A 15,436-nucleotide genomic window follows, 5' to 3' on the forward strand; every position below is an offset into this window, starting at 1 on the left:
AAGGCCCCCTCACACATTAGTAGGACACTCTAATGCGTGAGGGGGCCATGAATTTTCCATTACTTTTTTCATTTATTTTTAATATATTTTTTAAATGTTTCCCCGGCCCTAAAGTGAAGTATCCCTTTAACTCTTTGACTGCCAAGGACGAGTACACTCGTCAGTTGGCACTTGGTCCACAGTGCCAAGCACAAGTTTGACGAGTTTGGGGTTTTCAGTGGTTTCCACAAGATGGCGCTGTTCGCTACCCTATGAATGATGCTTTCACTGCCAGATGACGACAGACCCGGAATTGATAGTTTATCTCCTGTGGGAAAATGGCTTCATCTCCGTTCCTGTTGTTTTTTTGGCAAAAACAAGTCACATTCAACAGGCCACAACTATATTTTTTGACCCCCGTGCGTGCCGTGAGGACAGCGATCACGGAAAATATTCCATGATTTTTCAAAGGTTGGTAAAATCGCTTGCACATGTCAACATTACTAAAAAATATATAACTGAATGTCAAATCTTTAGCCAAAAAACTAACAAAACACAAAACTTGGAAGCAGTTGCTCCGCTACTGCAGCTGCTGGCTGTTGGTGTGGCTCATCAGAACTCATGTAGGCCAAGGAAACAGTGATTAGATATTTTGTGTGGTGTTGTACAGTACCTGCTTAGGTAATTCAACAGGCATTATAATGTCAATATTCTAGCAGTACGTTGGACACAGCTGTGAGCCCTTATGCAACCTAATGGTGGGCTTTACAAGCATGCTCACACTGTACAGTTTATTTTACTCGTGTATTTTGATGCATTTGAATGAATTAATAAATAAATAAATACTGCATTGAGTGCTGAAGATGCCAACCTGCCAAAACACTACTAAATCAGGGACTGCTGCATGAAGATGTCTTGGTGCATGTTTTCATTTTTATATTGACTTCCAGAGATTCAGCACCCACATGCAAAAAGAAAGACAGATTTAATTGTGAGTTGAACATACCTTGTGCTATATGCATTCAAATAAACCTAAGTAAGAAAAACAAATCCCAAATATATCTATTGTATCAAGATCAGACCACAATTATTTATAGCTCCAGCTAGAAGTCCCTTATCGATCTGCTTTGAGACAGAGCCAATAAACTGGATAAGGACCTAAATCACTGGCCAAGACGATTCCTCAAAACTATGTGCGCATCACAGCTTATTTTAACATTGACAACGTGGACATTTTTAAAACTTTTGATTAAGAAAGCTTTTTTTAATGTTTTGTAGCCCCTCGGGTAAACACCCTTGTACATTTCCCATACATGTTATGTAACACACTTTAATAAAAAAGGACATCGATATGTTTTACAATTCCACTGTTAGTTAGAAAAGGAAGTGGCCGCTGTCTGAGAGAGACACATGAGATCATGTTTGTAGCACAGTTATTAATCCCATCAATGCACTAGTTTCCTCTCTAGGGTCAACAGAGAAACAGCATTTTTGGAACATAGTCAGTGAGCGATCCCCTAAAAGTTTGGTTTAAATATCTGTATTCTATTTGTAGGGCTTATTATAGGACTTATATCTAACCTCTTTGAAGGTGGCTAAAATTGTGAAATGTTCAAATGGATGTTAATAATTAAAAAAATATTATTTAAATTGAAAAATTCCCGAAAATTATTATAATTATGTCAAAATTATATGATCTGCAAAAGTCATCATCTAGTAGATTGAGATCTTGAACCTACCAATGTTGGCTTCTTCTTTGGAATTATATGTAATGCCTGTCGAGACCAATCAATGGATTTAATAATAAGTTCCACCTATTAACTTATTTGAAGCATCGCCAGGTAAAAGCAATACGACAAATACAGCAAATCCAACAGTAAAGTATAGTTATTTCAGATCAGACGTGCTCAGCAGGGCTACAGCATAATTTAAATGACATGACTCGCTTCAGGAGACATGATATGGTATTGCGTGAACTTGCATCAGTCCCTTTGAAGAAGCTTCATCAACGTACACGTGCACTGATGATGAGATCGGGGCGAGACCGACCTAGTGATTACCATGCACTCCTACAATTGCGACCAGGTAAAGTTTTAACTGGCCCGTTTGGTCGCAGTCTAGCCCTGCTCAAGCAGAGAGGTTCAGAAAATACAGAGAGAGGCAGCCCACAACTGACAGGAAAAATCGAGAATGAAAACAACACAAAACATCGCTCTCAATTGGTACTTGCCTGACCTTGCAGGTCCATACAGGTTTCACTTGCCCACATGTTTTTGTTACCTGCCCCGGGCATTCAGGCATCCGTTCATGTCGGACCCTCATTTCATTCCATTAAATGAGATTCTACTATGATTCAACCTAAGAGATCCGAAAAATAAGATATTTTTTGTCGAGATCCAGATAAATCATATTTGACCATTTAGTTCCTTGAGGTTTACAAGGTGTACATTAATACAAACCTGCTACCTACATGCTACTGTACATCAAACGGATTGTACAAAGAGCAGATCTGTGAGTGCAAACAGAAACCTAATGTTGACATTAGTGGGCAGAGGTACTGTATATGCTCCATATATTGAAAAACAAACACTAACTACGTGAACCCTAGCCTCCCTATTCTGGGGTAAACATTTACTGAAAATAGTAGATCTACAAGCTTGTAGATATGCTATTTTTGGCAAAGACATTTGGTGTAGAGTGGAAAAAGGAGGGAGGAAAGTACGGAGCCCTGAGGGACCAAGGTCAAGTGGTAAAGGACACCCACACTCCCTTCAATGCCCCTTGCACTTTCAGTGTACCAGATTGTCCAACTCTGACTCTGCTGTGGAATGAAAAAAACATAACATTTTGTCAACTCCGTCAGATGTCAACGCCGTCAGATATGTCATCTTATGGAGTTGACATCTAAAAGAAAAGAACTGTGGGAGAACACTTTGATCTTTTAAACTATATTTTCCCTACATAATTGAAGAATGAAGAAAATATATTTAAAAAAAGTAAAAATAAAGGTTTTGTCACGATTCTCAAGAATGGGTGATATATCATTGTAAACAAACAATTTATATCACAAATAGAATAGTTTTGGGCTTAATGGTTGATGTAAACTGTGTGGTAGATACAAAATGACCTGTAGTAGCCCAATATTGACATAGTCTTTTAAAAGAACTGTGTGTGTGTGTGTGTGTGTGTAAGCAACTAAGGCAATTAAGAGTGGACTATAAATGGAACATGTGAATAGAAGGTCAGGCACTTCCCCCCCACCCGAACAGACCGCTTTGTAGAGAAAAGGTTGTCCAGATGGACAGAACAAGACCATTTTCCAACATCTCAGAAAGGACTAGATACTCCAGACATTATGTTTACTTTGGTTCCTCTGCAACGGCACATGAAAGCACTGATGTTCTAGTAGGGCCAAGCATCCAGCACACATTCTGTACTCCTCTCACGGCATGGCAACATATTAATCTTAACAAGATTATGAGAGATAAGCGGCACGCTCAAAGCCAGCATATTCATCAGTAGTCCAAATAAGAACAAGATCACACAACAACTTTAAGTAATCTAATAAAACGCCAATGCAAAACTGGACCACATTATTGGGCAACAACATGGATAACCATAGCTGAGCTTTGATGTTTTCCCTGTCAGACATGCAGTAACATTAAGAAACATTAATCCAATTGTGGTGGCCCAAAAGAACACAATGATCTCTCGTTGGCCTGGAGACAGACGGACATCAGAGCTTAAGGATCAGAACTAAGCTCAAACAAAAAGTCTTTGTCATTAGTTATTGATAGAATTATATGACACACACACACACACACACACACACACACACACACACACACACACACACACACACACACACACACACACACACACACACACACACACACACACACACACACACACACACACACACACACACACACACAATTTTACAGTAGTGTGATAGAATAGTAGTACTATCTAACCAACCTTAAATAAACTATAATGTATCTCGATATCATAGCCAAATCTGCTATTCTGGGACCTGAGTTGGTTCTGTACTTCCCGATTTACAAGCTCACAATGTGTTGCATAGCGATGCGTTGTGAGCTTGTAGATCTGCTATGTTTGGCAAATGGTCTGCCCAGGTTATGGATGCTACGGTCAAGTAGTCAAACTCATCCATACCAAGACTCCTGGAGAAGACTTTCTATATGTGGGGTGTGTGTGTGTGTGTGTGTGTGTGTGTGTGTGTGTGTGTGTGTGTGTGTGTGTGTGTGTGTGTGTGTGTGTGTGTGTGTGTGTGTGTATAATATTATCCCAGAATGTTCCTCTGGTCTACCTCTGGAGGGATAGCCTTACAGTACGTCACATTCACAGCAAACCTGGAATCTCTGTTGACCGGTTTTGCATTAGATACATTTTTGTTGAGTTGCTGAATTAGTTATACAATGATGACAATTCTCTACCTGCCACCTACAGGAAACCTCCTGCTTAGTGTACTTACTGTATGCCTGGGTGAGTGGTGGTTACACCACCCACACCCACAAATTATCTTTGAACCGAAGCTAGTTGGAAGTAAATGCTAAGTCCTTGCAGTCAACTACCAAATTTGAGAGAGGAGGGAATGAGCCATTCAGCAGTCAATATCACTTGGCAGAGACGTGCACTAAAACAGCAAACACACACAGGCTGCTGCTAAATGAGGAGAAAAGAGCAGCTAGAATGAAAGACCCAACAATCAGACCCAAAAAAGGAAAGGGTATTCCCTCCGACATTTATGTGTGCACTCACACAAGCAGGAAGTTCACAACTAAAAGCGAAAAAGATGCTATCTGTAGCAAGACGTTGCTTTTTCCATGAAGTCATCAGGAGCCGCTGGGTAGAGTGCAACAAAAGGGCTTCTGTTTGACTGGGACAATATGCTGCTCCACTCTAGAGCCTGGGCACACATGCAAATGACAGGCTGGAGGAAAGGTAGTAATGTCCAACACCAAGTTCAGCAGCATCCACTACGAAAAAGCATTCAATTAAAATGCAAGAAGACCTTGCTGGCTTTGCTTGACCCAGCAGAACTATGAAATCTGCTCCAACTAAATTTTATAATCTGTTCTAGCTTGACAATAACTGTTAATTAATAATTACCAAGCAATATTGCAAGGGCCCTCACACTTTAGTGTTGTTAAATTGATCCCATTTCCTTTCAGTCCATATAGGCTAACTTCTGGTCCATGTTGTGCCTTGATGACAATATCACAATTATCACTGTATGTATCTGATTCTACACCAACATGGTGTAATTTAAACCGAGAAGTATGAGCCATGTGGCATACAAGTGTTGAAAGTGTCAAACAGGTCATTCAAGTTTGGTTTCTTTTTCCCCCTGTATCTTAGTTCATCTTTTTCCACCAGTGATGGAAAAAGTACAGAGTAGAAATACTCTATTACAAGTAAAAGTCCGGAATTCAAAATGTACTTGAGTAAAAGTACAAAAGTACTGGCGTCAAAATGTACTTAAAGTACCAAAAGTAAAAGTACTCATGATGCAGAATGTCCCATTTCAAGTTTTCAAATGTATAAAAATCTTTTGAAAATAGCAGATCTAGCTCAATGCGTCGCAACCCCATTGCGAGCTTGTAGATCAGCTATTTTCAAATGGCCGAAATATAAATAGGGCTGGAGTCTGGAGTGGTTAATGTATGTTTTGTAATAATAATCCAAATCTACAAAGTAACTAGTAACTAAAGTTTTCAAATAGTAAAAGCAAAAGTACAATATTTGGATCTGAGATGTAGTGGAGTAGAAGTAAAAGTATTGGACATTGGAAATGCTCAAGTAAAGTACAAATACCTCAAAATTGTACACTACTTGAGTAAATGTACTTAATTACTTTACACTGTCCCTCCACTATATCCTGCACTGCACTTCCTTGTCTCAGAATGAGAGGCACGTATTACAAATCGTTTGTCTCTCTCTCTCGACAGATGCATTGCAGCAGATGAGGTTATAATTGTAAATAATATAAATACATAAATGGGCTGTCTGTAGCCGGCTTATATTCACGGTGTAGGTCAACGTCAACAAACTCGCTCCTAAAACAGCGTTTATAGCTACATGTCAGCAGTGTTGCCGTATTATGTGAGAGAAATAAGCATCCAGGTCTAGGAAAACAAGCCAAAAAGAAGCAACACATGAGCACTTTATCTATGAATGATATGCCATTTTCAAAAACAATTTCTTGCAATTAAATGTGGAATATTTGGAATATGTTTTTAAACATTCCAACAACACGAATGCTCCCCTAGCTGTGGCACAAAACATTTTCATGAAAATATTTGAGAACTGGTTTAAATAATAATTAAACAATTTGGAAGCAAAGCCTTAAATAAGCAAGTACACTTTAGAAACAAAAAACCGCAACTAACCAATTTTTACAAGCATCTTTACAGAAAAACAAGCCCAAAGTCGCTTATACTAAGCAGACATGGCAACCCTGCATGACAGACAGTGAGGAGAACAGAAGTGCATCGTGCGTTTTTACTGCGTTAATAATGGTGTCTATCTATGGTGCGCACATAGTGGACGGGACTCCCTCTTTCTTTGGTGTTTCGCCCAGGTGGGCGTGATTTCTGATTTATTCCTAGACCTAACCTCACAAAAACTATGCCTCAAACCACGCCCACCTGGTCCAAACACCGAAGAAAGAGGCTCTCCCCATAGGGAACGGCGGTCCTCAGACGGCGGGCGCATTAAAGAAAATGCATCATTCGTCAGAAATCGTCACCATTCATTCATCATCATTTATAATGTTCAGTCAATTCTGTGAACGGACCACGTGTACGTATATAACGTGCATTATATATCAACGAGACCCCTGAAAATACCGAGAACTTTATTATGCACATAAACGCACTAAATTATTTCAGCACATGAATGAACTTGACACACAGGGGGGGGGGGGGGGGGGGCAACATTATTTAGGCTTGTTTCCCCAAAAACATATCTAAACCAGTGGTTCTCAAATATTTTCATAAATGTTTTGTGCCCAGGGGAGCATTTTGATAGAATGTTTCAAAAATATATTCAAAATATTCCACATTTTATTGCGATAGTTTTAGAAAATAGCAGCTATTTTCAGATAGTCTATGGTTTAAAGTATTCATGTGGCCTAGTTGCTTCTTTTGGGCTTGTTTTCCTAGATTGGTTGCTTATTTCAATTGACTGCGCGCAACAGGGAACTTATGATATATCTATCTGTCTGCCTCATTAGCACACGGTTGTCTTTTGCTCATTCATCTTTTTTTTATGCATGGTGCATATTCGTCTGAACTTCGCCTGTAAAATACAAACAAACCTAATACTCACCGTTTGGTCCATATTTCTCCAAATTGGTTTTCACTTGCTCGAGTGTCAGCCCGGTGTTCTCGTTGACACCGAAGTTGGCTAAAACTTCAGTTGCCGATTTAGTGTGCGCGTTTTCCATCTCGGTGGTGGACTGGCTAAACAATCAGACAGAAATGCATGTAGTTGTAAACAACATCTACTGTGACAGTGAGGGCATAAAACAACCGTAATGTCCAGCGACGATCGAACGTTGAAAATGCTACTAAATGCCGTGGTCCTCCTCCAGCACGGACTGTCACCTGCCCCCCTCTATGAGCGACGATACCTCCGGGTTCCTGATTGCGACGCTGCTAGAATAACACGCTCAGTGGATCAGATTGCTGCTGTTCGTACTTCATCAACATGTGAAGGTAGGTGTGTGTGTGTGTGTGAGGGAGAAACGGACCGCCTCTATGGTGAGGGAGCGCCACAAAGCACTCCCTCTCCTGCTGCTATTGGTTCTACCTCATCTACCTCAGTGGTTCTCAACCTTTTCAGGCCGCGACCCCCCAAAATAATCATATTTCAACTGGGGACTCTGGGGACCCCCCCCCCATAAGCACTTGGAATTGTAAGAGTTGAGACATTACATTTTGTTTGACTCAATTCCCACTGATAAATATTGTCAAAATAGCAGATCTACAAGCTCACAAGGCCTCATTTTGCGATGCGTTGTGAGCTTGTAGATCTGCTTTTTTTCCCACAATTTTGCCTCTTTCTTATATAATTTGACAATTTGGCCAATGTTTTACCAGGTTTTACAGTACAGTTTGTTGACTACTTTTGATGCAATAATGGTCTTTTTCTTTTCTTGTTTTGAGGTATTAAAAAAGTCTTAAAAGTCCTTAAATTGTCACTTCACTGTCATCTTGGGACCCCCCCAAAATCACGTGGGGACCCCCAGGACCCACAGGTTGAGAACCACTGATCTACCTGAGTTGAGTGGCTGTCCCCTCATCCATTTGCAATGGACATTTTCATGTGCAGAATGAAAAATAAAATGTAAATAAAATGAAAACAGCGTGTTGGGAACCCTTTACAATATGGGGGGCAAATGTGTCTTGAGAACAAGAATGGCTTTAATTGGCATAGGCTACAATTATGCATTTAGCATATTTAAGGCATTGAAACTTTCTCAAGACTTTGTAAACAGTTGAAAACTGTTGTTTACAGGTCAGCGTGAGTCATTGGAGTCAAATCAATGCATAATTAGCCGTTTTTCTGTGAAATCACTATTCTGATTATGCTCAATGTGTCTGTTGGCTGCAGCCTGCAGAAGCCCTCAAAACACAATTGAAACTAAAGGAAGCAATGTTCTACATTCCCTTCCATCACCTTTTGTTTAGTGTGAGGTTACTGCAGCGCGATCTCCCCACAGTATGCAGAGGCTGAAATGGGTCCACTTGTAGGAGATCGTAGGAGGTGGACTGGGACTTCTTTGGAAGTGAAGCACAAAAGGAACAAGGTGCTCCAATTCTGTCCCCGCTCACAGCTGGCCTCCTCTTTCATGGCAAAAAAAAAAGTATGAATATAACCAGAGGTTATAACTTCCAGAACTACGGTCCAGATGATGGTAGCTGGTTCCATGAAGTTATTGTACGTTAAGTGCCTGCCAGTGTTTTTCTTGATGACTTTTAACCTGGAGGGTTCCAAAGTCCATTGGTGCTGCTGCCTCAATCGGCAGACCCAGAGGGTTCTATTAAAAAAACTAAAAACGGACTGCTGTACAGTAGCGCTCCTCCACACATCCCCAGCAGATTAGATACACAGGCTACAAACACCGGTTCCACTTGTTCTCCAGTCCACCCACTCACATAGTTAAACAATCATTGGCCATGTGTCATGTCATTAATGTGTGAGTGTGTATGGGGGCATCCAGGTGACGCAGAAGTACCTGCCCACCATGGAGACTGAGATTCAATTCCTCCATGGTGCCTCCGGCTTGGCCGGGTGCTGCAATAAACACAATTTTTCCATGTTCACAGGTGGGAAACCAGAAGGGTTTCCCACTCTTTTCTTTTTTTTCTGTGGCTGCGCTAGAGACTCCTACAGGTTGGTCGGGGTGCCTGTTCAGCCAGGAGCGGAACTGGGAGGGACAGTGTGTTCCTCCACATGCATTATGCACTCACGGTGAAACTCGTCACTGTCAGGTGAAAAGAAGCGGCTGGTGACTACATGTGATGTGTATCAGAAGAGACATGGTTGTCTGCACTCTCCCCTCCCTCCAACAGTAGGAGTTGGTGCTTGGCAGTGACAGGGACTACGTATATACAGGGGGATTGGCAATGACTTCATTGGGGAGAAAATGAAAAGAGAAACAAAAAAAATATCTGTCTGTCTTAGAGACTCAAATCCTTGTGACAAGAAAGGAAGAACATAACACAGTCCTATATGGTTACACACATTTTTGGAGAACCCCTTGGATGCCAAGGTTCTTATGAAAAGGAAATCCCTACCCACCCCCACCCCCCTCAGTGGCACACACACTGAGGAACTGTGCTAGTCCCAGCTCTAGTCACACACATTTTCCACACAGCACTGTCAGGCATACAGCAGCATTGGGCTTCACTTTGCTCACAGCTTTCATTTGCATTAGGGAAAAGAGCCATGGCCTCCCATGCATGAAAGAGACAATTTTACCTCCTCCTTGCATGTGAGTTGCCACAAAGACCTAATTCTGCTTTCTACAATAGGCCTATATCTTGATTCAATATTGTTTTAATGTTCATTAAACACGATTCAGTGTTTTTTTTGTTTGTTTTTTACTGTAATTTACAAACAAACAAACAAAACATTATATTGCATTTGACTGTTCCTCTGATATTCCCAGATAGCGCTCTGTGCATTGTGTTTGTGCTATCTCTGCTTGATGGTTCCACAATGCTGAATGCTGGAGGGACAAACAGCTGCTGCTGCCATTGACTTGGAATTGAAGAGTCGTGATGTGGTGTCAACCCCAGTGTTAAGCAGCTGTACCTGACAAGCAGATGAAGGAGTAAGTCGACCCGACTCACCTCTATCTCCTTTAATAAAGCCCCCCTCACACACACACAAACACACACACACACACACACACACACACACACACACACACACACACACACACACACACACACACACACACACACACACACACACACACACACACACATTTTCCCGCTTCCTCCATTCCCCATTGTTTCTGCCCGCATTGGGGCTCTGCACAGTGCACATCTGTGACGCAGTCATCATTTCACAGTGTGGCTCAGAGGGATGTCACATAGTCTGTCTGCCCTGGGAAGAGAAGGATTTCTTTGTCAGAGGAGGTCTGATTGTACATGATCTTAAGTAGCACCTCTCCCATTGTGCAGGCTGCATACCCTTGACACATCATGGCCTTGTTTTTAACCACCATCTGATTCATAACGACTTCAGTCAAATTGGCAAAATGGGGAGAAATGAATTCTGACCAAAGAAAAGTCAGCTGGTACAGTATATCCACTTTTAATTTCACCCCAAACTATTTTCTCTTTCAAAGAAGTGGATCCCAAAAAATAAAATATGCTTTGTACTGTAGCTGAGATTTGCAGAAGCTGTAAAAGCTGCAAATCCTCACCGATTGTACTCACCTTTTGTTTCACCTTTGTTGGTTCTTTTAGTTCGAACATAGTAAAACCTTTTCAAATCTGTTCCATTGGTTTAGAATTTAGATTAAACTTGATAGTTGTGTGTGATGTGGTGTTAAATAGCCTTTGACAGGATATTTTCTAAACTAATTTCAAATTTTCGCTCTTCATAAAGCCAGCACAAATAAGAATGAGTCACACACGCACGCACGCACGCACGCACGCACGCACGCACGCACGCACGCACGCACGCACGCACGCACGCACGCACGCACGCCACGTCCACATACGACTAATCATTTTTGAGCAGGATGACTCACTGAGGAATGGTTGGCTAATTTTCACATTGCTGTCCATCAGTAATTAATGGAATCAAACGCTGCATTTGAAGCAATTACCAGAGGCAATTATGTTATCTGCGTAACAGACGGCTGAGGGTTGGCCAGTGCTGTACAGTGTCTCCGAAATATTGATAGAGGAGATCCTGGAAGGACAGAGGAAGGATGGAGAAAACAAAACAATGTTCATCATATCACAGCAAAGACAAGACAGCTATTGTTTTCCTTAATGCAGGCACTTATTCTCTTCTTAAGCACACCCAGTGAACCTGGCTATATTTGTCGCATTTTAAATATGTTTTGATGTCTTGTAAGTTGACATAGTCAAGTTTTTCATGCCTTAAGTAACAGGACATGAATTCTTATCATTCTACAGTAAACACCATATCGGTGTCACAGAGTACACTTATGTACTTATAAAACGGCTAATAAGTGCATAATAAAGTTTTTTTTCTTTTTTACCTTAATAAGGCATTGTTCCCAAAAATCGTAGTTTAACTGCTAGTATGTGCATAGTTCGAACTTCATCTTATGGTCGTGATAACTAAGAAAGCCAAAGTGGCCATATTTGTCCGTGTCTGTCTGTTAGTTACGTCACAGATTAACTGCACTGCAGCTAGGGGTTAGACTGGGACAGTTCACCGGTGTCACAGTCTCTGTCTGTGTCCTTGTGTTGTCTATGTGTTGGTGTCTGTGTCTTTAATAGTGGGCGTGTGTGTGGGCGTAGGCTTGGCTCCAGCTCCCAGCTTGGCACACCTGTTTCTAGTTTCCTCATCCAACTCACCTGCTTGCCATCAGCTCATCACCTCCAGTCTATAAAGCCATGGTCTTCTCTCCACGCGATGCCAGATCGTTTCACATCCTCACGTGTGTGGTAACGCTTTTTGCCAGCTACTGTATTGAGTCCTAGATTTTCCTAGTGCCTTAGTTAGTTTCTCAACCTGTATTTTGTACTCCTTGTGACTCACTCCTTTCTCCTGTCCTACAGTGACCTCCCTCACCTGCCTCGCCTGTCTGCCTGCTGTGCCTGCCTGCTCCCATCGTCCACTCCAAATCGACACCACCAACCTCCACTATTCATCCTTTGGTTCAATAAACACCCTTGGACTTTGACTTTGTGTTGTGTCTGCATTTGGGTCCGCCAGTTGAACTAATCGTGACAGAACGATCTGGCCAGAATGGACCCAGCAGAAATTGTCAGGGTGAAGGAGGCCCTTATTCATCAGGGACAGCGCCTGGCGAGCCACGAGCAGCTGCTTCAAAAACTTACCGATCAGTTGACACAGGTCTCCAGCCAGCTGACTGCCTTCACCAATGCGCAGCAGCAGCCAGTGCAACCACCTGAAGTCGCCGCTCCTGAACCTCCCGCTGTTCGTGCTGCAGAGCCACGCATCCCTCCACCTGCCAAATATTCCGGAAATCCAAACACCTGTCGTGAGTTCTTAACTCAGATTCAGCTTGCTTTTGAGGCTCAGCCATCTCACTATTGCCGCGAGGCAGCCAAGATCGCTTATGTAGCTAATCTGCTACAAGGGCCTCCCTTGAGTTATTTCAATGCCCTCCGTGAGCAAGGATCCCCCTCAGTCCAGTCCTTTTCTGTGCTATCCGCTGAACTGAAGCGAGTCTACGACCACCCCATTCGAGGACAGCAGGCAGGTCAGCAGTTGCTGAGACTCCGTCAGGGGAAGCGCTCAGTAAGAGAGTTTGCCTGCGAATTCCGGTCCCTTGCAGTGGAGTGTGGTTGGAATGACCTCGCCCTACTCTCCGCTTTCCAGAGTGGCCTCAGTCGGACCATTGGGAGGGAGATTGCTCTTAGGAAGGAGCAGCTCTCCCTAGACGAAGCAATTACAACAGCTATCAACATCTCCGACCAGATGGCCCAGTGGCAGGCTGACCCAGTTCCCCCTAGGTCGTGGGAACCCCCCATCGGGGGAAGCTACAGAACCCTGCCAGCCGAGCCCAGATTCCCTATGCCCGCAGTCTCAACCTCCAGTCCCCCTGATGAGGAGCCCATGCAGGTGGGTCGGGCCCACCTTACTCGTGAAGAGCGCCTTCGCCGGGTGAAGACTGGGGTGTGTGTCTATTGTGGGCAACCCGGCCATTTCCGTGACGCCTGTCCTTTGCGACCAAAAGAGCAGGCTCACCAGTAACAGTGGGAGTTCTGGTGAGCCGAGCTGTCTCCTCCCCCAAACCCCCATGCCGAATGCAGTTCTCTGCTACCCTTCGTTGGCAATCCCAGTCCCTGTCACTGCTCGCCCTGGTGGACTCGGGGGCGGATGAGAATTTCTTGGACGCTGATGTCGCCTTCCGGATGAACATTACCATCAAGCCTCTTCCCTCACCTCTGCAGGCCAATGCCTTGACTGGTCGGCTCCTCGCCCGAGTCACTCACCGCTCCGAACCTGTGCACCTCCTTGTCTCAGGTAATCATCTTGAACAAATACAATTCCACATCATCTCCTCCCCTAATGCTCCTGTAGTCCTTGGCCAGCCCTGGTTAAGACTTCACAATCCCCATATTGACTGGGCTGCGGTCAAAGTACTGAGCTGGAGTCCCTACTGTCTCTCCACCTGCCTACGGTCCGCTCGCTCTCCTGCTGAGGGCACAGTCTCCCCTGTTATCCCTGAGCCCCCAGATCTGTCCAATGTCCCCTCTGTCTACCATGACTTTGAACAGGCCTTCAGCAAGCAACATGCTCTGTCACTTCCTCCGCACCGCCCTTATGACTGTGCCATTGACCTGCTTTCTGGAGCCCCCATGCCTGCCAGCCGGTTATACAATGTGTCCCGTCCTGAGAGAGAGGCTATGGAGAAGTACATCCACGACTCCTTGGCTGCAGGCATCATTCGACCCTCCTCTTCCCAACTCGGTGCAGGATTTTTCTTCGTGGGTAAGAAAGATGGCTCTTTACGTCCCTGTATAGATTTTCGAGGGTTGAATGATATCACCATAAAGAACAAATACCCACTGCCTTTGCTTGCATCTGCTTTTGAACCCATTCAAGGAGCTACTGTGTTTTCCAAGTTAGACCTTCGCAATGCTTATCACTTAATTCGAATCCGAGCTGGTGACGAATGGAAGACAGCTTTTAAGACACCTCTTGGTCATTTCGAGTACTTGGTTATGCCCTTTGGCTTAACAAATGCCCCAGCAGTTTTTCAAACCCTTGTGAACGATGTTCTCCGGGACCTACTTAACCGCTCTGTTTTTGTATACTTAGATGATATCCTGATCTTCTCCCGCAACCTGGAGGAACATGTGGTTCATGTCAGACAGGTGCTCCAGCGCCTTCTCGAGAACAAGCTCTACATTAAAGCAGAGAAATGCGAGTTCCATGTGCAGTCCACAAGGTTCCTCGGTTTCATCGTTGAGAGCGGCCAGATGAAGGCAGACCCCGAGAAGGTGCGGGCAGTGGTGGATTGGCCTCAACCAACCTCTGTTAAACGTCTCCAAGGCTTCCTGGGGTTCGCAAACTTTTATCGCCGGTTCATAAGGAACTACAGTCGAGTGGTTGCACCCCTCACCAGACTCACCTCTCCTTCCATCCCTTTCTCTTGGACTGCAGAGGCTGATGCTGCCTTCAAGGAGCTTAAGAGACTTTTTACCACAGTCCCTGTCCTCATTCACCCTGACTCCTCTCGCCAGTTCGTCGTGGAAGTCGATGCCTCAGAGTCCGGAGTGGGGGCTGTCCTGTCCCAGCGCTCTGCCGAAGACCAGAAGCTCCACCCTTGTGCGTTCTTCTCCGGTCGGTTAGATGCTGCGGAGCGCAATTACGACGTGGGTAATCGGGAGCTGCTGGCTGTCAAACTCGCTCTAGAAGAATGGAGGCACTGGCTTGAGGGGGCGGAACACCCCTTCATCATCTGGACAGACCATAAGAACCTAACCTACATCCAATCTGCCAAGCGCCTCAATTCCCGTCAGGCCCGGTGGGCACTGTTCTTTGGTCGGTTTCGCTTCACGCTGACCTACCGTCCAGGATCCCGCAACATCAAACCGGATGCCCTGTCACGTCAGTTCACTTCAGAGAGTCCCACCAGTCCTGAGCCCATCCTTCCATCGTCCTGTGTGGTGGCCGCTGTGACATGGGAGGTTGAGTCGCTGGTTCGAGGGGCTCAGCAGGACCAACCAGACCCAGGCAA

General features: G+C 44.1%; 1 protein-coding gene across 1 annotated transcript in view; it reads right to left on the reverse strand.

The window, feature by feature from the left end:
- Window positions 1–7,714, reverse strand: part of atp2a3 (ATPase sarcoplasmic/endoplasmic reticulum Ca2+ transporting 3) — a 62,006-nt gene extending 54,292 nt beyond the window's left edge. Inside the window, 1 exon segment of the mRNA XM_080435515.1 lies at window positions 7,333–7,714. Coding sequence (XP_080291641.1) covers window positions 7,333–7,450 — 118 coding nt within the window. The 5' untranslated portion in view covers window positions 7,451–7,714.
- Window positions 7,715–15,436: the final 7,722 nt, after the last annotated feature.

The sequence above is a fragment of the Gymnoscopelus braueri genome (genome assembly GCF_963280865.1).
Source record: "Gymnoscopelus braueri genome assembly, chromosome: 8".
In the NCBI taxonomy this organism is placed as follows: domain Eukaryota; kingdom Metazoa; phylum Chordata; class Actinopteri; order Myctophiformes; family Myctophidae; genus Gymnoscopelus; species Gymnoscopelus braueri.